Source organism: Cotesia glomerata, linkage group LG1 (assembly GCF_020080835.1).
Source record: "Cotesia glomerata isolate CgM1 linkage group LG1, MPM_Cglom_v2.3, whole genome shotgun sequence".
Taxonomy (NCBI): Eukaryota; Metazoa; Arthropoda; class Insecta; order Hymenoptera; family Braconidae; genus Cotesia; species Cotesia glomerata.
In genome coordinates, this window is record NC_058158.1 from 9,593,497 (window position 1) to 9,620,029 (window position 26,533).

At 28.8% G+C, this 26,533-nt stretch overlaps 1 protein-coding gene across 10 annotated transcripts in view; it reads right to left on the minus strand.

Annotated features, from left to right (window-relative positions):
- LOC123259705 overlaps positions 1 to 26,533 on the minus strand; it is a 185,429-nt gene that overhangs the window by 116,722 nt on the left and 42,174 nt on the right. For all 10 annotated transcript variants that reach the window (XM_044720368.1, XM_044720374.1, XM_044720359.1 and 7 more), the window contains exon 2: positions 14,308 to 14,369. In XM_044720368.1, the coding sequence (XP_044576303.1) occupies positions 14,308 to 14,358 (51 nt within the window). In that variant the 5' untranslated portion in view covers positions 14,359 to 14,369. The remainder of the gene's footprint in view (positions 1 to 14,307; positions 14,370 to 26,533) is intronic.

Sequence of the window (26,533 nt, forward strand, 5' to 3'; positions counted from 1 at the left end):
TGTAAGTAATACAAATTATAATTAGTCAAAACTATTTTCAACATTTATCTATTTATCAACTATCGAACGGTAACTGCTAAAATAATCATAACAATTCTACCCAGTCGATAAATTATTTAAATAACGCACTGACAGAGAGTGATTACTCAAAGATATTGCAATTATTAAATTTAATAATACGTACCATAAGTTACGGGAAACAAAAAGTGAATTTTATTTTTTATCTGAATCTAATATCACAAAGCTACCGACTTGCGCTCGGACAGGCTTAGTCCAAGAAATTACTAATGCGGGTATGGGTAAACCGACTTGCTCGTGCGTACTCTTGTATATTTATTTTCTATCATCGTATCGTGCAATTGCGCTAACATTAGATTACGTTCAGCGAGTCTCCCACTAACTCATTTAATTGTCCTATTCTCAATGACTCTGCGGGAGTTCTACTTTCTATAACTCTGATTATACTGATTATGTATTGTCATGTGAATAACAATATTTTTATCTGTTCAACTTTATTTCCGTATTAATGTGTTAAAAAAATTTTAATACATTTTATCAGCAGGCAAGCTTGTATGCTAATTAATATAAATAATTTCTTGTTTTAATTGCAAATTTATTTATGTGTTTAAAAAATTTCATTTTTGGCTTTCTTAATTTTTTAGTAATCAAAAAAAATTTCCTAGTTGTGAATTAAAAAAAATTAAAATTTTGCTTTATTAAATAATGAATTTTATTAAATTGCACTGTACTTTCGTAAATATTGACATTTTTAAAGATATAAGCTCATCAAGAGCTTTCGTTTAAGTACCGACATGCATTTTTATATATTTTTCATATATACATATATATAATATATATAAATATATGAAAAATTGATGTGGGTACTCAAATGAAAGGTCTTGATGAGTGTAACATCAGGATGAGCTTATATCTTTAAAAACGTCAATTATTCACAAGGTACAAGGTCATTTCTTAATTATGTTAAATTGTACTACACTTTCTTAAATATTGACAATTTTAAAGATATAAGCTCATCTCGATGTTACACTTATCAAAAGCTTTCGTTTAAGTACCGACATGAATTTTTATATATTTTTCATATATACATATATATAATATATATAAATATATGAAAAATTGATGTGGGTACTCAAATGAAAGGTCTTGATGAGTGTAACATCAGGATGAGCTTATATCTTTAAAAACGTCAATTATTCACAAGATACAAGGTCATTTCTTAATTATGTTAAATTGTACTACACTTTCTTAAATATTGACTATTTTAAAGATATAAGCTCATCCCGATGTTACACTCATCAAAAGCTTTCATTGGAGTACCCACATGCTTTTTGATATATTTTTCATATATACATATATATAATATATATAAATATATGAAAAATTGATGTGGGTACTCAAATGAAAGGTCTTGATGAGTGTAACATCAGGATAAGCTATATCTTTAAAAACGTCAATTATTCACAAGATACAAGGTCATTTCTTAATTATGTTAAATTGTACTACACTTTCTTAAATATTGACAATTTTAAAGATATAAGCTCATCCCGATGTTACACTCATCAAAAGCTTTCATTTGAGTACCCACATGCGTTTTGATATATTTTTCATATATACATATATATAATATATATAAATATATGAAAAATTGATGTGGGTACTCAAATGAAAGGTCTCGATGAGTGTAACATCAGGATGAGCTTATATCTTTAAAAACGTCAATAGTTCACAAAATACAAGGTCATTTTTTCATTTTATCATATAACTACACTGGCCACAAAATTTTGCTCATTTTCTTGATAATCTAGATAAAAAAAAATTGAATTTTCTACAGTATTCAAATATTATTATTATCAAATTTAATGAATAGTAAACATTGTATTATTGTTTGCAGTGGAAGTAAAATATATGATTACGAAAATGGCCATTGTATCTAATGTTTATTATTAAAATAATGATCGATAAAGAAAATAACACAGATAAATCAATTTTCCATTTGCATTAGCATATAAAATTTTTTATTACAAATAATTACTAAGCGCAAAAAATTAATAACACCGCAATGGTATAAAAATAAATAACATGACAAGTTATTAATATACTTACATTAATCCGACGGTTTAATTTGTCTTTCCGTGTAGTAGTGAAAGGGTTTTATTTAAATAGATTAAGTGATCAATATAAAATAATAGGTGGATTAATGTAGTAAAAAAAGGCATTCACTGAGCAAATAAAAATAGTACGGTGTGTAACAAGTTTCGTTTCAGACAATAACACAGAAAAAATGACAGATAGGGTGAAGGGAATAAATGGACTCATGGCCACTAAATTGGTATTAGTAAGCTTCGGTGAGCATTCACTGGATTCTTATAAATTTGAAATAAAAATCTCACGGTAAAGGCGCGCCTAACTATAGTTATTTGTAAAAATGAACGTGAAATGGAATAATCGTGGCAATTGACGTGCCAGAAACATTGCTAATATAACTATAAACCAATACTGGTGTGTTTTGTTCATTACAAGTTATTATTGTTACTGCTGTTGTTGTTGTTATAGCCCAAAGCATCGAATCGAATAATAGAACGCAATGTGCAGCGTTATATGTCAGAATCAAAAGCATTGTGGCCGTACACTTAACTGCTAAGATTCTTCTCCTACACGGAAAAAAGTAAGCTGTAATAAATAACAGTCGATTTATAATAAGTAATGATCAACTGCTAAAAATCACCATTTCAAACAGTAAAATCGTGATTTTACTATTCACTATATAATATTTACCATTTAAACGTTACAATTTACTCTTTACATGAAAGAAACTAAAAGATTGAATAAGAATTTGACTCTCAAAAATCAATCTCAATTTAATAACTTCCTTAATTCCAATCATCTGTGATTTTATTAGTTGATTGAATAAGCAAGTAGCTAAAAATTAACTCAATCAAATCTTTAGGAAAAGCTTTTAGCTAAATTTAGACCATACGTTATTTTTTACGCATTGGTATATGTCATTTTTTTGTAACTTTTAATTTTTACTATGGATCATATATTTTTTTTAAAACAGTTGAATCTATATTTTTTACGTTCAATACGTTCAAATTACGATTTCAACGTCCAATACGTTGAACTTACGTTTTCAACGTTCAATACGTCGAATTTACGATTTGAACGTTTAAAATGTTGAATCTACGACTTAAATTTCGACACGAATATATTCGCTATGTAAATGTCTAAAATGTTAACGTATAATAATTAAGAATTCAGACTTTGATATTTATCATTTCGTACCTAAAAAATGATCTTATGATATGTAAAAAGTATAAAATAAAGTTAGTAAATTTCTAATACAACAAACGTCAATATTTACAAAGTAAAATGGTAAATTTTAAACGCAACGCTAAAAGTCAAACTGTAATTATTGACTTGCTTGAACTGGTAAAATGTATATTTTAAAAGTATAATTTTTACTGTTTCAAATGTTAAATTCTCCCAAAGTGAGACCCCCTTCTCTTTCATCTGAATTCCCCTTCTCTTCATAACATCGACTATATATTGAAATGGCAATTTTCACTGTTTGAAACTGTAATTTTTTAAGATGAAAAGGTCGTTATTTACTAAGGTACCCGCGGGTAATAAGGCCTGTCGGGTAATAAGGCCTAAATGATAGAAATGATATTTAAAATAACCGTTTCCGCTAAAGGCTTCTCTAGTAGAAGCGTATAGCATAAAAATGTCGCTAAAAGCTTATAGAGTCCCGATGTAACGTTCATTGTTTTCTATATTTCATCATCCGTCATATGCTAAAGTAGCGCAGAAGAATTCCTCAAAAACGGTTTGAGCAAATAATAAGCATTTTTTATAATTTGATATTTAATAATTTAAAATCATTGTTCTAATTTTTATCAGCATCTTAAAAAGTATTGTTGCTAAATTTGAGTGATGATTGATCTCTAATACCAATTTTATTAAAGATAGTATAACTATTGCCAGTATGTTTAACCCGCAGGCCTTATTACCCTACCGTAGTAAAATAAGGCCTATTCGCAAGGTTTTTGTATTTATTTATTTATGGTGAAAATTACCATTACTCCATTACATTTTGTGGCTAATATATTAATATAAAAATTAATGTTACATTTCAGTAATTAAATACAATATTTTTGATTTTTTTTTAAATCTCCCTTAGCTAGGCCTTATTACCCGCCGGTACCTTATAGTAACGGCTACCAATCACTTATTTTGGATATTAAATTATAAATTGTGACTTTTATACTTTCTACATTAAGGTTGCACGGACAGTACCCCGTAAGTCATAATAGAATCTAAATTTTTTTTTCATTAAAATTAAAAATTTGAATACGAAAATTCATTACTACAATTTAACCGTTACCTTAAATTATTATTAATTAAAATAATTAAATAATTTCATTAACAAAAACAATAAATAGTCAACGTTTAACTCAAGTATTTTTTCACAAAACTCAGACCTGGCAACACCGCGCATAACAGCTGTTTATATTTATCTAGCTGTGTAGTGTTGAGTTGAAAAACATAACCCATAAATATACACAGGAATTATTAAAATTCAAAATTCGCGCGTTCTGTTCTGTGCAATGTTGCCAGACTGCGCTGAATCACGTGGTTTATTTATTTTTAAATATGTCGGCCTGAAATTTTCGTGAATTTCTCATCTTTTGCATTAAAATATCTTTAAAAGCTTTCGTCAGAAAATTTTCATTTTATTTTTAACGTATTCTACGAAAGTTGATTGACTGAAATACAAGTTTTTTGTTTTTTAATCTTCCTATGAGGTAGTCAAATAAATCGATATATGTGCAATCCGCCAATAGTCTCTATAGGCTAGATGTTAAATTTCAATTTTTTAATAATTTATTAAAGGATAACTCTTCGTCAGATCTAATCCAAAAAATTAATTTAGACGTATGAGATAGCAATTCATAACATATCAAAAAATTAGCTTTTGATATTCACAAGTGCATTAGTGTCCGAACAACCCTAAGTTCTGTAATATTTATATTTTTGCCACCCCGATGTCCGCTTTACTGTTTGAAACTATAAAAATTAACCGGAATCCGAGTGAATATTACAGTTTACTTTTTTCCGTGTACAAATGTCTTTTCTTATTATTATATTTATATTTATATTTATAGATATAGAGGAATATAAATACAACGGTAAATCCTCTCACGAATAGTATAGAGGAAAACAATGAACCGTGTGCATTTCATTTCGTTTGGTCCACGGACCTTGTAATAACTCATCGGTGAAAGCACCGAGACAGAGAGCAGGCGTGGGCCGGTTGCCGGCCTAATGAGATAGCGATTGTGGTTTTGTTGTAATAGACTAAGGCGTTTGCCGATCAGCACATCATAGACATCTTTGAGCTTGGTATAATCTACGAGCTCCTATCTCATTTTTTTCATCCTCCCGACAAACGGATTTATAATTATAATTATAATTTTAAGGAAGATAAGGAGGGAAAAATAATTAGAGTGGACTAAGGAGCAAAAATAAGTAAAGAGGGTAGGGCTTTGCAGATTACATTAATTGCTTACATCGATAATTCATTTTTGCTAAAGGAAAGTGCCTCGTGCCAACTCGAACACGATGAAAGCTTTATGCTCTTGCTATTGAGATATACAAGCGTGTCCAAGCTTACCAAGAGAAGGTTTTGTGCACAGCTTCACCTTCTTACGCAAAAACTCGTGTATGTGATGTTACTAAGTGTTTGGTGATGTGAGACGGGTGGCCTCACTTTGAGGTTTATCGAAATAATCATATAAGGCTAAGAGGTTTTTGTTTTAGTGCTAAGTATTTTTTATTTTATGGGCTTTTTGTTGAGTGTTGTTTTAAAGTTTTTTGTAAGAATGTAAGAAATTTAATTTTTTTTTAAATGATTCTTGTAATTTTTACGAGAGTTAATATTTGTGTTGAAAATTTGGTAATTATTTACAAGCACACTATTTTAATTTTCATTTTTTTGAATGAAAATTCTAGTTGATTTTATGGATATATATTTTTTTTTAAATACATAAAAAAATGAATTGAAAAAAAAAATAATACCGAAGTTAGCCGACGTTTTTAATTTTTTTTAATTAATTAAATTAGAACAAAAAAATATTTTTTTTAAAATTGCAATTACTGTTTTTCAAGTTTTTTACAAATGAAATTTTTTTTATTTTTTTGTAATGATTTTTGCAATAAAAAAAAATTCTAAAAATTTTTAAATGTCGGCTAACTTAATTTTCATAAAAAAAAAGTTGATAATCGCAATTTTAACAAATTTTCAAAAAAATTTATAAATTTTTTAGAAAATTGTGTTATTAACTTTTTTTTTAAATTGTTCGTTTAATTATATACTTTAAAAAAAAAAAAAATATATCAAAAAAAGATAAACTATAAATTTTATCAAAAAACATGAGTCAAAATTTTTTCCAACTTTTGAATGCAAAAAAGCTATCGAAATTTTAATTTTTTTCTTTCACGACATTTTTTACCATAAATGCGCCGTAAAAACTAGCAAAATAAAAAAAAATGTTAATTTGTCACCTAAATATGGCCAAAAATAGGATTAACACTTGTAAATAATTACCGAAAATTTTCATGGTGATTTAACAAAAAATAAAAAATTTTTTCTGTTTAAATTAACCGCAAAAACATCAAATTTATTTTAGACAAATTAATTCAGAAATTCACCGAATAAAAATAAACGTTTGCAAATTATTTTGTAATTCACTAGATTATAAATTGAAATTTATTAATGCGTTAGTAAAATTTATTAATATTTAGTTGTAAGATATTTGCACAGATGAATACTAAAAAAAAAACCTACATATTCCAAAGACTAAAAAAAAAAACTAATGCAAATAAGAGCGAGCTCTAAACAGCTGGTAAGAAGATAATAAAATATAATAGCATCGGACTTATATTATGAAAAGGAGATTAAAATAAAATGTAATATGTAAATGTAATTGACAGATTTGTGAGGATCAACATCTAGCCTAGCCATTAACTTGACTGATTTGCGTCTGGCCACCTGGTAATTGGCGACATTCCTCGTAATGTAAGCTACATTGTCCATTGACGGATTTGTAGACCGACTACATAAATAAACTGATACACTCACATGCAGGGATATATTTTCATTGTATGTAAGCTAGCGTAGTCTAGAATTATTTACTCCGAGTTATCTCACGAGAAATTGACTAACGAGCAAATATAGTAGCATTAACAAACAAACCAAGTACTTGTACTTGTACTTGCGATTTTAGTTCCAGCGAACACTGATGCAGAGGAGTGATTAGTCAACCGATCTATCAGCTACTTAGGGGCAATGACTTGTTTCGAGATAATAATAATAATTATTCTTGTTACGAATAATAATAAAATCATCAAACACGAATCGGTGAAAGTTGGTGTTGATTAAAAAGTTAAACCGCGGTGGCAACAATGTAGTCTTTTGGTGACACAAAACTAAATAATAGTGACGGAAAAATGCAAGACATGTGTAGAGATTTATCTAGTATGTAACGAGAGCCCACCAAAGGAGATAAACTCATGTTTCAACCACTGTCGATGATATAAACCCGAGTGGATAGGAATATAAATTGACCCAGTGCAGTGGGAGTATATCATACCGCTAACTAAACCTCATAAATAATTTTTAATGAACTTTTTATCCCGTAAGTATAGGTACAGGTTAATAATAATGATTAATAATATCAGCTTGGCTAATAAAACCCAGAGAAAGCTTAATAGGATTAACGTTTCATGTAAAACCACAAATATATTGGTCTATCTTGCACAATAGATTGGCTTTATCGTAAAAATACTTCATGTAGAATAATTTATATTTAATATTAAATGTTTCATGTGCTTGATATCGTATAACGGGTGTGTTATTGTGTTTTATTGGGAAATCTATCTTTGAACAAGTGTTTTATTTGTTTAGAAGAGAAGTTGAGCATTCGGTTTTATAAAATAGCGTGATATCCAGTAGTCATGTTTTCTTTAGTAAAACTGTTGAATATAATATAAATACTCTGAGATAGTGTGTATGTAAAAAGGCAAAAACCAGAAAAGGTATGAACTATTATACGGCCAGGCTTTGGCTTATATATAAATTTCTATAGCCAGCGTTTCTCGTTTTATTTGCAGGATAACGAAATGAATTTATATCCTAATCTTGGATTTACAGTGTACATTTATATCGCGTGTTCAATTCAATGCCATAAGGCTACTCTCTGGCTTAACTTTATTACAAAATCATGTTTTAGCATTGCTTATATAAAGTTGTATATAATTTAAACAATGTCATTAATATTTTAGTAAATACACTGATAGAAGTATTTAGTACGGAGTACTAAACTGATTTAATAACAAAATTTTTATTCATTTTTTTGGGAGAAACAAATATTTTGTACCTATCAATATTATTTGTTACAGTTTAATAAATGATTTCTTTATAAGAACAAAGCCTTATTACGTTGAAATAAATATTTATTTCCACCAAATAATATTTAGTAACAGGTACTAAATATTTATTTGGCAAGTATTTTCGGTAGATGGCTATGCTTTAATTCCAATATTTATGTGATCCATAACCTATTCACTGACTTAAGTTATTTTATTCAGCTCGACTTTGGGAGATTTATCAAACCTTTAAAAACACACATACTCCCAATAAATGACTTCTATTATGTCTTTTCTCAGTGGAGTTTAGTTTACATTTTTCAATTAGTCTATTATTGATATGTTAAGAACTTGTTTAATTTTAAATTATATAAATGTCTCAAACAAAAAAAATATAATTTAATGAGATTCTTTTCTTTATAATACCTTATATTTTTACTTTAAATTGTTTATTTTAATTATTTTGATTTATTTTAAGTTAAAAAGTTAGGTTATACGCTAAAATTAGTTAAAAAATTAATTTCTTTGTCACCAATAAACGATTTGTTGAGTAGCAATAAATAATTTGCTAAATACTACTAAATATTTATTTGGTGGAACTAAATGGGCTTTAATAAATAATTTAGTACCCTTCACTAAATATTTTGTAATGAAAAGTTTGTTACTAAATCATTTAGTATCTGTTACTAAATCTTATTAAATAGAACTAAATTTTTCTATCAGTGTATTGCTTATATAAAGTTCTATATAATTTAGACAATAATCATTAATAATATGCGCATAATCAAGATTTTTATTAATTACAATATTATTTTAAAATAATTATCTATTTTAACGTCCTCTCGAGTGATTATTCTCTCCCGTATATAAATTACAATAATTTTTGCATAAATTTAGCTTATGCATGAGAACAAAAGTCATTAATATTAATCTCGAGATAAATAATTATTAAAATTAGTATTAGAGAGCGTTATTCTTAGCTTGTGGTATTCTTCTACCAAGTACAGAATATTCACCAAGAATAACTTTGGTTTAGATGATCGTCATTATAATTACTATTAAAAATTCACGATCTGGGTCAATATTTACCGCTGAGCTCCAGCAAATTGAAGTTAACTCAGAAGAATGTTCTGCCGACGGTATTAAATAAGCAAAACTAAGATAAAGTATGTCTTAACGTCGAATTAAGACACATCAACCGGCCGACAACAATGTTTTTCCCGTCGTCTCGACACCGCTATTCGAAACACGTTCCTGAGCGACCTATGTGCACCAAGCAGGATGCTCTGAATCACGAGGGAACGTAATTCAAGCTTGACGTGGCAGCAACAACACAGCAGCAGCAGCAGCAGCAGCAATAGCAGCAATAGCAGTAATATAGCATATATGCACGCGGTCGGTCATACAACCTCGTCTTTTAAACCGAGACACCAAATGACATGTATAACGGTGTGTTAGTATAGTTACAAGTAGACTTACATAGAAATTCATCAACCCACACTCCAACCGGATGACATCCAGCATTCGCTTTGCAGCCAATACTTATAACAACTCAAACCATAAACTCTTTGGTGTCTCCAGCCAAAGACCGAACCTAAATCAGGTCGCTTACCAGCAATTCCCAACTTTTATCCATACTCGTTTTAATTGCTCAGTTATGTCGATAAACAACCAGCATCAACAACAACACCAAGAAGAAGAGTATCAAGTGATATGGTTTGTTATATATGCTACACTGATGGAAGGATTTAGTGCTATTTAATAAGATTTAGTAGCAGATACTAAATGATTTAGTAACAAACCTTTCATTACCAAATTTTTAGTAATCTATACTAATAAATGGAGAGCCGGTTTTTTTGTCCGATTATACTGCGAAAACTACTGAACCGATCGGAATAATACTTATCCCATAAGATGCAGCGTGTTTCGGAGAAGGTTTTAGTATATGATATATTGGTGATATTACTTATCTGGAAGCTATATTTTTTTGACTTAGAAATAATGAATTTTTATTGTAACTAAATTTATTCTATCCGATTGTCATTTGTTTAAAATAAATTTTTTAATTCTATTGGTTATGTTTACATACTAGGCAGATTTCTTCACTTATGAGACCTGCAATTTCTTTAACTGAAACTTTCAATGCTCATTACAAATTTTTTTTTTTTCATATTAATTATTATTTATTTTTGTAAGAAAGACACGGGAGTGTTATAATGATTGCACATTGAAAGTTACAATGAATATTAACTAGAATAATTACATGGATAAAAAGTGCATGCCAATTCGATAAAATTGGGAATCTGTGCAAGTCAAAACAATACTCTAATTAAATTTCAAGTCTAAATCTAAAAATGCAATTCTACTCTCTAAACATGAATTAGTGAAAATTCACTTGAAATAGTGAATATTTACTTATTCAAGTGAATTTTCACTAATTCATGTTTAGAGAGTATAAAGCGCCCAGCGGAGCGGGTGAGTAACAGCTAGTAGGTACTAAATCGTTTATTAAAGCCCATTTAGTTCCACCAAATAAATATTTAGTAGTATTTAACAAATTATTTATTGCTCCTCAATAAATAGTTCATTGGTATCAAAGAAATTAATTTTTTAACTAATTTTAGCGTGTAACCTAATTTTTCAACTTAAAATAAATCAAAATAATAAAAATAAATAATTTTAAGTAAAAATATAAGGTATTATAAAGAAAAAAATCTCATTAAATTATATTTTTTTTTGTTTGAGACATTTATATAATTTAAAATTAAACAAGTTTTTAACATATCAATAATAGACTAATTGAAAAATGTAAACTAAACTCCACTGAGAAAAGACATAAATAGAAGTCATTTATTGGGAGTATGTGTATTTTTAAAGGTTTGATAAATCTCCCAAAATCGAGCTGAATAAAATAATCAGAGCCAGTGAATAGGTTATGTATCACATAAACATTGGAATTAAAGCATACACGGAAAAAAGTACACTAATATTCACTCGGATTCCGGTTAATTTTTATAGTTTCAAACAGTAAAGCGGACATCGGGGTGGCAAAAATATAAATATTACAAAACTCAATGTAGAAAGTATAAAAGCCACAATTTATAATTTAATATCCTAAATAAGTGATTAGTTGCTGTCACTATAGTAAATAACGACTCGTTCACCTTAAAAAATTACAGTTTCAAACAGTAAAAATTGCCATTTCAATATATAGTCCATATTATGAAGAGAAGGGGAATTCAGGTGAAAGAGAAAGGGGTCTCACTTTGGGAGAATTTAACATTTGAAACAGTAAAAATTATACTTTTAAAATATACATTTTACCAGTTCAAGCAAGTCAATAATTACAGTTTGATTTTTAGTGTTGCGTTTAAAATTTACCATTTTACTTTGTAAATATTGACGTTGCTTGTATTAGAAATTTACTAACTTTATTTTATACTTTTTACATATCATAAGATCATTTTTTAGGTACCAAATGATAAATATCAAAGTCTGAATTCTTAATTATTATACGTTAACATTTTAGACATTTACATAGCGAATATTATTGTTTGAAATAATATTTTCTTCCATCTAAAGAGTAAATTGTAACGTTTAAATGGTAAATATTATAAAGTGAATAGTAAAATCACGGTTTTACTGTTTGAAATGGTAATTTTTAGCAGTTGATCATTACTTATTATAAATCGACTCTTATTTATTACAGTTTATTTTTTTTCGTGTAGCCATCTACCGACAATACTTACCAAATAAATATTTAGTACCTGTTACTAAATATTATTTGGTGGAAATAAATATTTATTTCCATGTAATAAGGCTTTGTTGATATAAAGAAATCATTTATTAAACTGTAACAAATAATATTGATAGGTACAAAATATTTATTTCTCCCAAATATGTGACTAAAAATTTTGTTACTCAATCAGTTTAGTACTTCGTACTAAATCCTTCTATCAATGTACGCTTGTAAAATAGTAGCATCAACTCAACCATCAACAACGGGTTAAACTTAGCTCGAGCTGTTCTGTAAGAATGTATCCACAGGTATAATATTGTATGAACCTTTAGTAGTTTAGTCTAGAGTGTGGTACACTTAAATGCTGGTATGGTGGTACTTCCTCGAAAGATAATCACGGTGCTGCTACGCTGACCTGGGATATCAGTGCATAAGCGTAAAACCTGGTACATGCTAGTTATACTCTACTTTGCTTAGCGGTTTAATCACAAAATGTTGGGAAAAGCTTACAGACCCATATGGACTCGGATTATTCACGTAACCTATTGAGGATCCTGCTAATTTAGTATTAGTACACTCCACGGTTTAATTTGAGATTCGCTGGAGTTATGAGAGCCAACCACTCGACCGGATGCCTCGTAAATCATGAATAATTGACGTTGAATTAGTGGAGCTGCAGAAAAAGGCACTGTACACATATAAAGATTCAACAACCAGCGAAACTAATGTACCCGAGTAGAGCAGGATAACATACGTGCTTGTTTGTCCATCTTGGATCTTAGATCGGTAGGATCATTGTGCTGACTGGGTTTTAGATCAAACTTCCGGCGAAACTTTGCTTTTGTCGTGTTTGTCTATTCATTACATTACTTGTACGTATGTAAAAGTTGTATGTACTGGTTGTTGATGTTAAATATTAAATATTAAATACGAGGTTGTATTTATCTATCTACCCGACAGCACTCCAGGATGGTGAACATTAATTTATATGTTGACATTAACGGCGGATGAATTCATTATCGAGAGATCCAAGGAACCGATAATTAATATTTCATTCGTTCCAACCAGGATATTAATTATTATCGACGTTATCAGTAGAAAGTGCATTCAAATCTATACAATGGTTCGATATTTTTATTTTGCCTTTTTTTACGTGTAATTATTTTTTATTTATGATTATTATTATTTTAGCGAATGGCCAAGAGCCAACTTAAGTGGGTAAGTAGGTGGCAATACGAATAATCGACTAAATGACAGTACAACTCGTTTAACACCAAGCAGCCTACGCGTCTAAAACGTTTCATAAGTATTATAATAATTTATGTCCTGATACTTGGCACATCATCAAAATTATACACTCTAAAGAAATTGAAATGTTTATGATTTATGGCGCTTTAATTATTTTATTAATGTTATTTAATGCCGGTAATTAAAATTAATACGACTGATAGATAAAATATTACCTTATAGATTATAATTATAATTAAAATTCTTCAGAAAAAAAACAACATAAATTTAGTATTAAAGTACATTTCATATCACCAAAACAAAAACTACGGAAGTTAGTCTGCTTCCGATAACGATCAATTTGAAAAATGAAACGCAGCGGTATTATATAGAGAGATCCGAAGCGTTTAACTGTGTAAGCGATACTGAAGTCGATACATAAAATCCACCCTTGGTCTTGGTCTACTATCCTCTGACCCCAAGATCGTAAATTCTAACGTACGGCCATTCAATCTTGTATAACGGGTGAGAAACGACTGAGAGTAACTTTTTTTCAGGGGTGTGGATGCATCATAAATGATACTCTATACAATTTAACTCGCCGGGGATGGAGGAATTTCCATCGGGTTTGAATAAGAGGGTAGAAATGGTGCAGTGAGTCATAAGTTGTGAACAAGGTATATTCGGGTTTGTATAATAAGTATTCATAGAACTACTGAAGTCCTATCCTTAAGTCCTAGAGCTATTAGACGAAGCTCGAGAAACGTCTCTACACTCTTTTCTCAGCAGAATAGCATAGACAACTCGTATATAGTCTAGGGACTTGCGTATGTATTACTATGATGGGTTGGCATGAAAATAAAAAGGGGAAAGAAAGAAAGGCTCGTACTTACCAAGTGCTTTGGGGCAATAACCCCCTGGGCTGTGTTGCGATCGTCTGCCATGACTCCTCAATCTGAAAGAAAAAAATTCCCATTGTCATTTCCTTTGTTTTCTTTGTTTGAGTCCAAGATATGGTTAATAAATAAAAAGGTTTGCCAACTAAAAGATCGTTTATGTCAAAATATATTCTAATTTACGGTAGAAGGAAAAAAGTTTTACTTTAACCGAGAAAATTGCCCTCGTAAATTTTTTATTAGCCTGAAAGAGCTTCTGCACAGAAAGAAAAATTTCTTGACTGGAGAACAAAATTCTTGGCTCAAGAAAATTTGTCGGGTGCCCTAAGGAAGACCGAAGTTGTGTTGGCTTAAGTAAAAATTTTTCGAGAAATTCTATTCTTGGTGGTAATTTTTTCTTAATTCAAATTATCATAAATATTTAATACAATAAATTTTTATATTTGATCAAGATTTTTAGATACTTTAGGGAAGCAGCGCCACCTACTTCAGCTGAGCAAATAATTTTCTCACCTTGAGAAAATTTTTCTCTTGGATATTTGATACCCATTTTATATTATTTTAGCGTGCAATTATACATATTGAATGAAAAAAAATGATGAAATATTATTTGATCTTCCCATTTGACATGTTAATCAATAAAAATATTAACGAAAATTTACTTCTATCTTTATATTTAATTTTTTGGAGCGAGAGAAATTTTTTCAAGACAAGAAAATTTACTTCTATCAAGAACTAAATTATTTGGAGCAAGAGGCTAAATTTTCTCAAAACTAGATTTTCTTGACTTAAATAAATTTTCTTGGATCAAGATACGTATTTCTTAAAGCAAGAGAATTAATTTTGTTGAAATAAGTGAAATTTCTTGTCAAAAAAAAATTTTTTTTCTAAAGAAAATAATTAGGAAGAAAAATATTTTCTTGGCTCAAGTGAACCCTTTTTTCTGTGTGGAAGTAATTTTTTCTTAATTTAAATTAACATAAATATTTGATACAATAAATTTTTATATTAGATCAAGATTTTTAGATACTTTAGGGAAGCAGCGCCACCTACTTCAGCTGAGCAAATAATTTTCTCACCTTGAGAAAATTTTTCTCTTGGATATTTGATACCCCCATTTTATATTATTTTAGCTTGCCATTATACATATTGAATGAAAAAAAATGATGAAATATTATTTGATCTTCCCATTTGACATGTTAATCAATAAAAATATTAACGAAAATTTACTTCTATCTTTATATTTAATTTTTTGGAGCGAGAGAAATTTTTTCAAGACAAGAAAATTTACTTCTATTAAGAACTAAATTATTTGGAGCAAGAGGCTGAATTTTCTCAAAACTAGATTTTCTTGACTTAAACAAATTTTCTTGGATCAAGATACGTATTTCTTAAAGCAAGAGAATTAATTTTGTTGGAACAAGTGAAATTTCTTGTAAAAAAAATTTTTTTTCCTTCAAGAAAATAATTAGGAAGAAAAATATTTTCTTGGCTCAAGTGAACCCTTTTTTCAAAAAAAAATTTTGTTCAATTAACATCATTAAAAGAATGAATCAAGATAGCCTCGTTTTTTGCTTCAAGTCATTGAATTACTATTTTTATCCTCTTAAATTGTTAATGATTTTGTAACAGTTTCAATTTCCATGGAGACATCGTTAGGGGCCGCATTAACGCTAATAATTTGCATTTAATTGGAATGAGTCTCATTCACTTAAAGATATCTCTTTTTCTCTTTATTTAGTTGAGGAGATACGTTAAGAGAGCACGACCGCTCTTCTTTCCTTCTGTTCAGTAAATATATATGTATGTATGTATAAGTACGTATATAAACCAACTACTGATCGCCATCTTCCCCAATTACCGTGAAAGAGACTTTGCCGCCGTACCGATACCAGACAACAGTCACGCCAAATCTCCATTGATGCAATGCCTATAAATTGACGAGATCAATTTATGGAGAAAATATTTTATTGATTTAATTTATGTTTATAGGCTCAGTGTTTAATAAAATTTAATTTCACTTCCACTTAAACTCAACGCCGTTATATTACAAAAAGGAATAATAACGTTCACCATTAGAAGGTTATTTGTTGATAAATAATTATCATTAGTATAAACTTTAAGAAAACAATGTATAATACCGTGTTATGCAATAAATTCTGACGGAGCATGAAAATTATAAATATAATATTTGTTAGATAATTCTTAACAAACTGAAAGTCATCATTTTGTACGTTTAAATGTATGTATATATTATGTTATAACTTTATTTTTAATATGAAAAGTTATTTGTCATGTTGCAGTAAATCATTCTCGTGAGATTGTTTTTTTTTATCGGTATTACATCACTTTTGAATGAGACGTAAGTTGTAAGTGGATGAAAAAAGTGGGGCTGCAACAGATAAAGGAATCAATGCATGCTTTTAAAGAAAATTTCTATTTATTATGAATAATTGCTGTCTCTTAAAACATGACTATTTAAATTTGTATTCAAAATTTAATGAACTGGTGTTATGTAGTAATAATAAAATAAGATTTATATCTCGACTATTATTCTTAATAATGTCACTTAAACAATTAATAACGACTGCAATATACTCTAAAAGTACTTATCTCAATTTTTCATGTCCAATTTTTTTAAACTTTTAAATTCGGAAACTTTTTTATTACGATAAGAATTACTGTAGCTAATATATTTCAACAAAACTAAACCGTGCGCTGATAGAAGGATTTGTTTATATTTAATAAACTTTATGAACTGTTAATAAATGATTTTTTAACATCATAGGGATTAATAAATATTTATTAACAGTTAATAAATTATTTATTAAATACGATTTATTAAATGTTAATAAATATTTGTTAACAGTTAAAAAATATTTATTAACTGTTAATAAATAATTTATTAAGTACAATTTATTAACTGTTAACAAATATTTATTTAAAATAAAAAGCAAAAATAGCAATTTTCTTTTGACACTTTTTATAACCCTATACACGGAAAGAATAAGATGACACTGGATATCATCCCAGATTATACTCAGTGATATCTGTGGTGAAAAAAAAAATTTTACAATAGTTAAAATAATCAAGATTATACTGTGTGATATCTGGATTATACTCATTGTAATCTGGATTATACTGTGTGATATCTGGACTATACTCATTGTAATCTGGATTATACTAGCTACTATCTGAAATTTTTTTTCACTCAGTATAATTTGGGATGTTATCCAGTATCATCTTGTTCTTTCCGTGTAGCTGGAATACATGATAATAATTAAATTCACTAAATAAATTAACGTTTTTAATATTTGAAAATATAAAAGATACTTATGAGCTGTGATAGAATTTGGTATTTTACAATATACGTTATTATAATGTAATATAATTAATTAATGCAAATAATTTATAAAGATGATTTTTGTTTATAAGCAATCTTCATATCATATAACATTGCAAGCGAAACAAATTCACTCAACAAAATATTTATTAACTATTAATAAATATTTGTTAACTATTAATAAATACTTATTAACTATTAATAAATGTACTTTCCTCCCAAATAAATTTTTATTAAATGTTAAAAAATATTTATTAAAATTTAATAAATTAAATAATCGTCTTCAAATAAATTAAATTATTAATAGTTAATAAATCCTTCTATCAGTGTAACGATTACAATATATTCTAAAAGTACTTATCTCAATTTTTCATGTCCAATTCTTTTCAACTTATAAATTTGGAAACTTTTTTTATTACGATAAGAATTACTGTAGCTAATATATTTCAACAAAACTAAACCGTGTGAAAAAGAATATAAATAAACTTGATATGTACTTGTCTTATAAATTTCCAGATAAGAAGAAAAACTAACCGAAGTTTTGGATAAAAAAAAAGCTGCAGACGTAAAAGTGTTGAGAAGTTGTTTATTTTAGGAAAGTTTAAACATAGCTCAAGATAAAATAAACTTTTTGCATTTAGGTGTTTTAAGCAAGCTGTCGTGACAGGCATAAACTGTTTAAACCTTTTAATGACGGAATAAAAAAAACAAAGGAACTTTATGCCTCTCACCCACTACACTGCCTCTTAAAAGTAAGAGAAGAGTCAAGTACTCAGGTTGGATTATAAAGTAAAATTCAATTTTAAAACCTGCAATCCAATAATGATGTAAATGTCGGCATCTACAATTATCTTAATAATTCTCTTTTTCTCTCTTGGCAGTGCAAATAGAGATATCTCATAGACAAGACTAATATATAAGCACTAGATGCTGATCAACACAAATTATTAATAATGCAGAATCTCAAGGATAAAGTAAGCTGTTTTGTAATCAAATCACAATCAGTAATAACTAAAAATTATCTCAGTAAATATTAAATCTAAAATAACATGCTATCGCATTACTAATAACGTGTTTTGTAGATTTAATATTTCAAAGGAAAGTTTATATATATATAAACTCTGTATCATATTATTATATTAATAATCAAAGTTAGAGTATTAAATCCATCGCAAATGATAATTTGGAAAATATCATTCGATAAATGATTCTCAATGAAGTGATAAAAACCGTACTTTCACGCGCTACTTTCACTTCTTGACAGCTCGTCCATTTGACGTCCTAAATTGTTGACTCTTTACTCATCATCAAGATTTTATTCAGGATAAACTTTTTGTGTTCAGAGAAAAAAGAAATAAAAGGGTCCACGAGAAGTAACCCGTGCAAAAAAAATTCTGATTCAAAATAAATTTAAGATTGAAATTCATATTTTGACACAAATTTGAATTAATTTTGAGATAATAATAATAATCGTTCATTCGCGCTTGCAGTACCTTAGCTTTTAGCTATTTATATACATAATTATCAATTTAACATATACACAAAAAATTATTTACAATTGTCAAGAACCTAATTCATCAAACACTAGCTGTTACTCGCCCGCTCCGCTGAGCGCTTTATAGAATTGCATTTTTAGATCTAGACTTGAAACTTAATTAGAGTATTGTTTTGACTTGCACAGATTCCCAATTCCATCGAATTGTCATGCACCTTTTATCCATATAATTATTCGAGCTAATATTCATTGTAAATTTCAATGTGCAATCATTATAACATTCCCGTGTTTTTCTGACAAAAATTAATAATAATTGATATGAAAAAAAAAATTTGTAATGAGCATTGAAAGTTTCAGTTAAAGAAATTGCAGGTCTCGTAAGTGAAGAAATCTGCCTAGTATGTAAACATAACCAATAGAATTAAAAAATTTATTTTAAACAAATGACAATCGAATAGAATAAATTTAGTTACAATAAAAATTCATTATTTCTAAGTGAAAAAATATAGGTTCCGGATAAGTAATCACCAACATATCATACACTAAAACCTTCTCCGAAACACGCTGCATTTTATGGTATAAGTATTATTCCGATCGGTTCAGTAGTTTTCGCAGTATAACCAGACAAAAAAACCGGCTCTCTATTTATTAGTATAGATATTAACATTATCTTTAACGTATTGTCTAAGTAACCTTTTAAATATATTGATCCTATTTTCACTGGTAATTGCGATATCTAGTTTATTATACCATTTAAAACCTTTGTATATTAATGTTTTTTCGGCTGTGTGTGTCCTCGTTCTTACTATTTTTAATTTAATTGCATTCCTTGTTCTATAGTATCCATCATTTGAGTCTAATTCAGTCCGTTAATAAGATCAATCCAAATTTGAAATTAATTTGTAGATAGAAATTAGCAAACCTTTAGAACTTTTGATTCTGCTTCAGAATTTTAATAAAGACTTAAGAATATTTAGAATAAATTTTATATATAAGTATTCTTTATTAAAATTCTGAAGCAGGATCGGAAGTTCCACAAGTGTGCTAATTTCTATCTACAAATTAATTTCAAGCTTAAATTGATCTAAAAAATTGTGTCAAAATACGAATCTCAATCTTAAATTCATTTAGAATCAAAATTTCTTTCGCACGGAAACATTGTTTAACTTGAAGGTATTTTTATTTTTTGGGTTAGTTTAACTCGTTGCCACACACAACAGCGGGATAAACTTTTAAAAAGTAATTGGTGTATCCTGGATGGCCTAAATTCACGGTCCCAGGTATATAACATACAGTATAGGCACGTCTGATGTGAGTCAGGTAGTGGATTGTGGAGATGATGCTACTTCTGTTTCTTACTGGTGGTACCGTGTAGTTATAGTGGTCCCCTTACTTCTTACTCCTTTTTCTCATTCTTATTCATTATTATTATCATCGTTATTTTTCTTCCATGTACCTTTTAGCTTAATCAGCGTGTTTGGCACAGTGAACACAAAATACGTTTGTGCACGAACATATACAGTCTTTCGCAAACGAACGTGCCTCGAATGCATCATTAGTGTTGTTAAACGTTACATTATTCTGTGATACCTGACACAGCACACAATACGCTAAACGAACGTACGATCCAAAACTCACTTTATATACTAAACTATGTATATACTCAACGAAACAAACACTGCTGAGGATAAATAATAAAAACTATTCCTGCTCTAAAATGAATCATCAATATTCGATTCCAACCAAACGCGTTACAATGTAGATACATCACTTTATGCAAAAAATCTTCTGTTTAATTTACTTGACAACAAATAAATTACTATAAGCATTTTTTATATGAATACTTGCTAATTATACGGATAATAAAATTCAAAATTACTCAATAATAATTAAGATTTATTTAACGCTGATTGACATGGCATAAAATTATAAATCACCGTTTTGTGACCCGAAAATTTTAAAAACATTTTTCACAAAATCTATACAATGAAAAAAAAAGTTTGGAAAATCCAAATGAGCATGCCTTAAGCACTCATGTCATACATAAATTATTTAGATCATAACAAAAATTATTCGTTTTTAATTTGAATTTTCCCGCGAGTAGTATTATCCCCTCTGTAGGTCGAACTAAAGAAAAATTTTAACAGATGATAAAACAGTTAGTAATTATACCATCATGTATGTATAGTTTCTGCTTGTTTATAGTTATTTCAATTCTGTTTATGAAAAATAATATATATGGCTGCCGAAATCGCAGAAAAAGTCACCGAACTGACAATCGAAAAAAATTAACTCTATCGAAACGGAATTATTTTGACATGCAATTTTCACAAGGGTTTTGATAAACTTCCTCAGGAATAAAACAAAAAAAAATTTTAATCGTGAAAGTGATTTTTGAGAAAGTTGTGGTGTTATCAAGCCCATAGCTCCCGTGAATACCACACTCTTATTCATTTAATTCATCAGAAAAACGAGTTTTTTCTGAGAAATCTTATTTAATCGATAAGAAAATTTTTTTAACGTGTTCTGTAGTTACTATTATTTATTTCAATATGCTTTTTATCCATAATTTTTTTCGTTTAAATTATGAAAATCACGTTTTAATCGAAATCACGATTTTCAGGCGAGAGTAGAGCATACCTGCGCGCTTCGCGCTTAAGGCATGCAAAAGCCTATAAATTTTACCCTGAAAAGATAATTCAATAAAAATTTATCCCAAGTCTTTTTATTTCACAGTAAATAACTTTAAACCTCAACTATTTGTAGCGATAAATTTATCTTTGTGAAAAAAACTTACAAAAAGATTTAAAAATTCACAGAACAAATTCTATATATACATATTCTAACAAGAAAGTAAAATTTTTTTAGCTTGGAAATAAAAATAAAAAAAATTAACCAGAAGATTAATTTACGATTTTTGACCCGGTTTTTATTGTGCTCTTTATTACATCTTTTTGTCGTGTTCTTTAACAGAGTATGGACCACACTAGTGTGCAGAATAGGTGGGACGAATTCTTTAGAGTTTCTTGTACGCACAAAAGCTGCTATGCACCCGAGTGGTTCGAGCGGGATATTTTAGTCCCATCCCAGCGAAGAAACCCTATAGCTGGTGTATGCTGCCGAGTATCTAAATTCCTGGACCAAGCTATCTCGCAACAGTAGTCAGTCAGCCAGGATGATCGTTTTTACTCTTTCGAGAAAGAGCATAAGCTCAACAACGACTCACGGAATTTTGCACGAGTGCTACTGTAACGCGGGTGAATGACCAAGCCATATAATATATAACTCTAGAACGCGGACCAACGAGTTCTATGCCCTAGACTGGCTGCTGTTCTATTCTCTCTATTATTTGCTTATCTATTTTACCCACCAAAGTTTGACCGAGTCTCGAAATATTGCAGTCGTAAAAAAAAAAATAAACGGAAAAAAAAATGATTAATACAAGATCTCTCTTTGCTTGCATATATTTTCTCAGCAATAAATCTCGGGAGGTAAATAGAGGCACTCAGAAATAGTCAAAGTCGAAGGGGCTGAATGTTATACAGCTGTAAGTACCAGCAATATAAACATATTCGCCGAGAGATCGAAGAAATCGTTCTAGTTTCAGTTAAGTTCTATATTTCTTATTCTCGAAATAAAAAATATATTTTTATTTTTTGCTTTATATCAATATGTATACATGAATAAAGTGTGGATGTATGTATGTGGAATTTTTTAAACTTGTACATCTTCCTCCTTGGTTGCTACCTTTTGTGAATTCTATTGCCTCTACGGAAATAACTTTCTATGCCATGAAACATCGTGACGGAAAGTCGAGCGAGACTCGAGGAAAAGATGGCTCGAGGTGAGGAAGGTAACAACAGATATAGAATATTTTAGAAATTACCTCCTCATATATCACTTCCTTACATGCTTATACATATCTACGTATGTAGAGTAACAATACCATGGAAATAAAATAGTGAAAAAAGGAATCGTTTCAAGATTGGTGTGAAATATCTTTTTTATAATATCAAGCTGATTTTAAATTCAATTTTAAATTTCATCGACAATTTTCAATTTTACGGATGAATTAAATTATCTTTTAAATTGAAAATTATTATTATTATTGTTAACTAGTTGACATTATAAATAGTTAGCCGAGAGATAAAGTAACAAATAATGGTGTCGAAAATTACGAAAAAAAAATATAATAATAATATGTATACATAATAACATATTTAAACTGATAATATAAAAAGTCAACGAAGTAAACCAATTCGACATTGGCCGGCTTTGTGTATCTAACGAATTATATAACGACATATAGTCAGCTTAACGCTACCGTACTTAACAATTAAAATTGATAATCATGAAACAAAGATATAATAAAAAGAAACTTGTATTAAAAAGAAAAAAAAATGTTGACAAGTAAAAAAACAGAAAGTGAAATTACAGTGATTTGTAATTTTTATCTATCGCAAACGCAAGACCAAGTGCAGCAATAACAACCATTCTTTACACATTTATTATTGCCCGTTATAGTTACTATTCTTGTACATGTATTTATATGTATTTCATGAATGTTTTAATGGTTTTAAAATTACTAGCTAAGAATTCTGTATTTAGAATACGCTTTCTCACAGTTTTCATTTTTTATTTTTATTTTATTTAACAGTCTTCCATATTGCATTTAATAAAAATTTACGAACACTTCCTAGTGCAGATGCATGTATTATGTTTCTGCAGACAGAGTTGCATATTAACATTCTATTCTATATTCAAGAGAATATTAATAAAGTAAATAATATTATCGCCGTAAATTTTTCTAACTCTTTGTGCATTTTGTATTTTTATGTATAAATTTTTTGATATTTTGTAAAATATACACTGAAAAAAAAATTAGCTTGATTCAAGACGAAAAATTCTTTAATCAAGTAAAATTTCCTTAAATCAAGAATATGAAGTTCTTCAAAATTATATACTTGATTCAAGAACATTTTTTTTCTGTGTAGGATAATTTTGTCATATCTAGCTCTATGTAAATATGCTCTTGCATCTCTATGGACCTGTATACTGAAAATCTATACTAATAAATGGAGAGCCGGTTTTTTTGTCTGGTTATACTGCGAAAACTACTGAACCGATCGGAATAATACTTATACCATAAAATGCAGCGTGTTTCGGAGAAGGTTTTAGTATATGATATGTTGGTGATTACTTATCCGGAAGCTATATTTTTTTCACTTAGAAATAATGAATTTTTATTGTAACTAAATTTATTCTATTCGATTGTCATTTGTTTAAAATAAATTTTTTAATTCTATTGGTTATGTTTACATACTAGGCAGATTTCTTCACTTATGAGACCTGCAATTTCTTTAACTGAAATTTTCAATGCTCATTAAAAAAATTTTTTTTTTCACATCAATTATTATTAATTTTTGTAAGAAAAACACCGGAATGTTATAATGATTGCATATTGAAAGTTACAATGAATATTACACTGATAGAAGGATTTCTTAGTATTTAAGAAGATTTCTTTGTATTTAAGAAATCATTTCTTAAACATCATTTTTAGTAGATTTTATAAAAATCTAACTATTGCAGCCGTCCTCATGGCGCAACTTTGAAAAAATTTAGGCGTTTTCTGACTCAGTTTGTCGAGCTGAGTCAGAAAATGTATATAGTTCAAAAGTTTATATATATATATATATTTATACGATATAACGCGGCTTGTCAGCAAGATAGCGTTTTCAATTTATAACCGATTCTTCTCAAACTCAACATGCTTTATCTATCGATCAAGACCAAGGTTAAGTTCGAAGATGAGCTTAACCGGGCGAGTAATTTGGAAATGACAGGATTTTGAAATTTTGAAAATCGTAAAAATTGATGTTTTTACTACTTCAACTTGATATAATTACTGATCGAGACAAGATATCAAAATTCGGTAAAATGCATCGTAAAGCTCTTTTAATAAGCTTCAATCTCCGCTTCTCAGAAGTGGTAATAGCCTCAATATTACTCCTTTTAGAATTCGTTTAATGAAACAGCTTTACTGTTGCAGCCGTTTTAGAATTATTGTCTGCATCATAGCTTAATCATGATGTAAATTCAATAATTACGATAATGATTAGTCTTTCGTGTAATGTTTTCAGGTAATTCGTCAGTAAATATGTCACAAATTAGTTCTATATATTGTTGTCTTCAATTAAAATTTTATCCGGTTTCAAACATTTGATTGATTTGCAAATTGTTGTTCCTAAGCAGTTATTTAAAATTTGGTCATTTATAATTCAAATTTTATAATCTTTGCAATTCTTTGAGAAACTTTTTCTTCAAAAGTTCATTTTTTTTCCAAAATTTGTTCTAAATAGTTTTAAATTTATTATTGAATTTTGTTTTTAATTCATAAATTAAGTTATACATTAATAGTGTTATTATATTATTTTATTAAAAATCAATTTCCTTTATTTGAAAAATCTACTTCCATTTCGGCTGCCGAATGGCCTTTTTTTAGTATTTAAAAAATATTTCTTAATATTTAAGAAATATTTCGTAGTATTTAAAAAATATATATATTTTTTAGTATTTAAGAAATATTTCTTAAATACAAAGAAATATTTTTTAAATACTAAAAAATGATGTTTAAGAAATGATTTCTTAAATACAAAGAAATCTTCTTAAATGTTAAGAAATCCTTCTATCAGTGTAGCTAGAATAATTACATGGGTAAAAGGTGCATGCCAATTCGATAGAATTGGAAATCTGTGCAAGTCAAAACAATACTCTAATTAAATTTCAAGTCTAGATCTAAAAATGCAATTCTATAAAGTGCCCAGCGGAGCGGGCGAGTAACAGCTAGTAATAAATAAATAAACAAATAAAGGAAAAAACAGACCCGAGTTTAGATAAAACTATGTAAAACATACCGATGTAATATAATAACTAATAAGTACAAGAAGAACAACTAGAAGAGAGCTCTCTCATATTGAAAAATAGTAAGAGCAAATATAATAGCATCGATAGGAGGCAAGAAGTGTGGATGCTTTTCTTGTTCCCATAGACTTGTATAATTTCTTAGTGTAGACCGCGTTAATTACTTTATCTTTGGAGAACAACTGGTATGCCTTAGATTCATAGCAGAGCCGCGGCGTGAGGTGTACACGAGAAGGAAAAACGGCAATTGCTCTTGGGATGGATAACGATCGACGATTAGGCAGAGCAACGAGCTCGTTCAAAGCCAGAGGCCACTTTCTCCCTCAATCGTGTGTGTCTCGCCCACACGTTTCTCTGCATTTACAGACTACCAAGTGTGGGTGCTCTAAGTCTCTTTTATCCGTTCCAGCAAGTTTAGTCCACACATGCATCCACTCTACAATCCTGAAGATAATACACGGGTT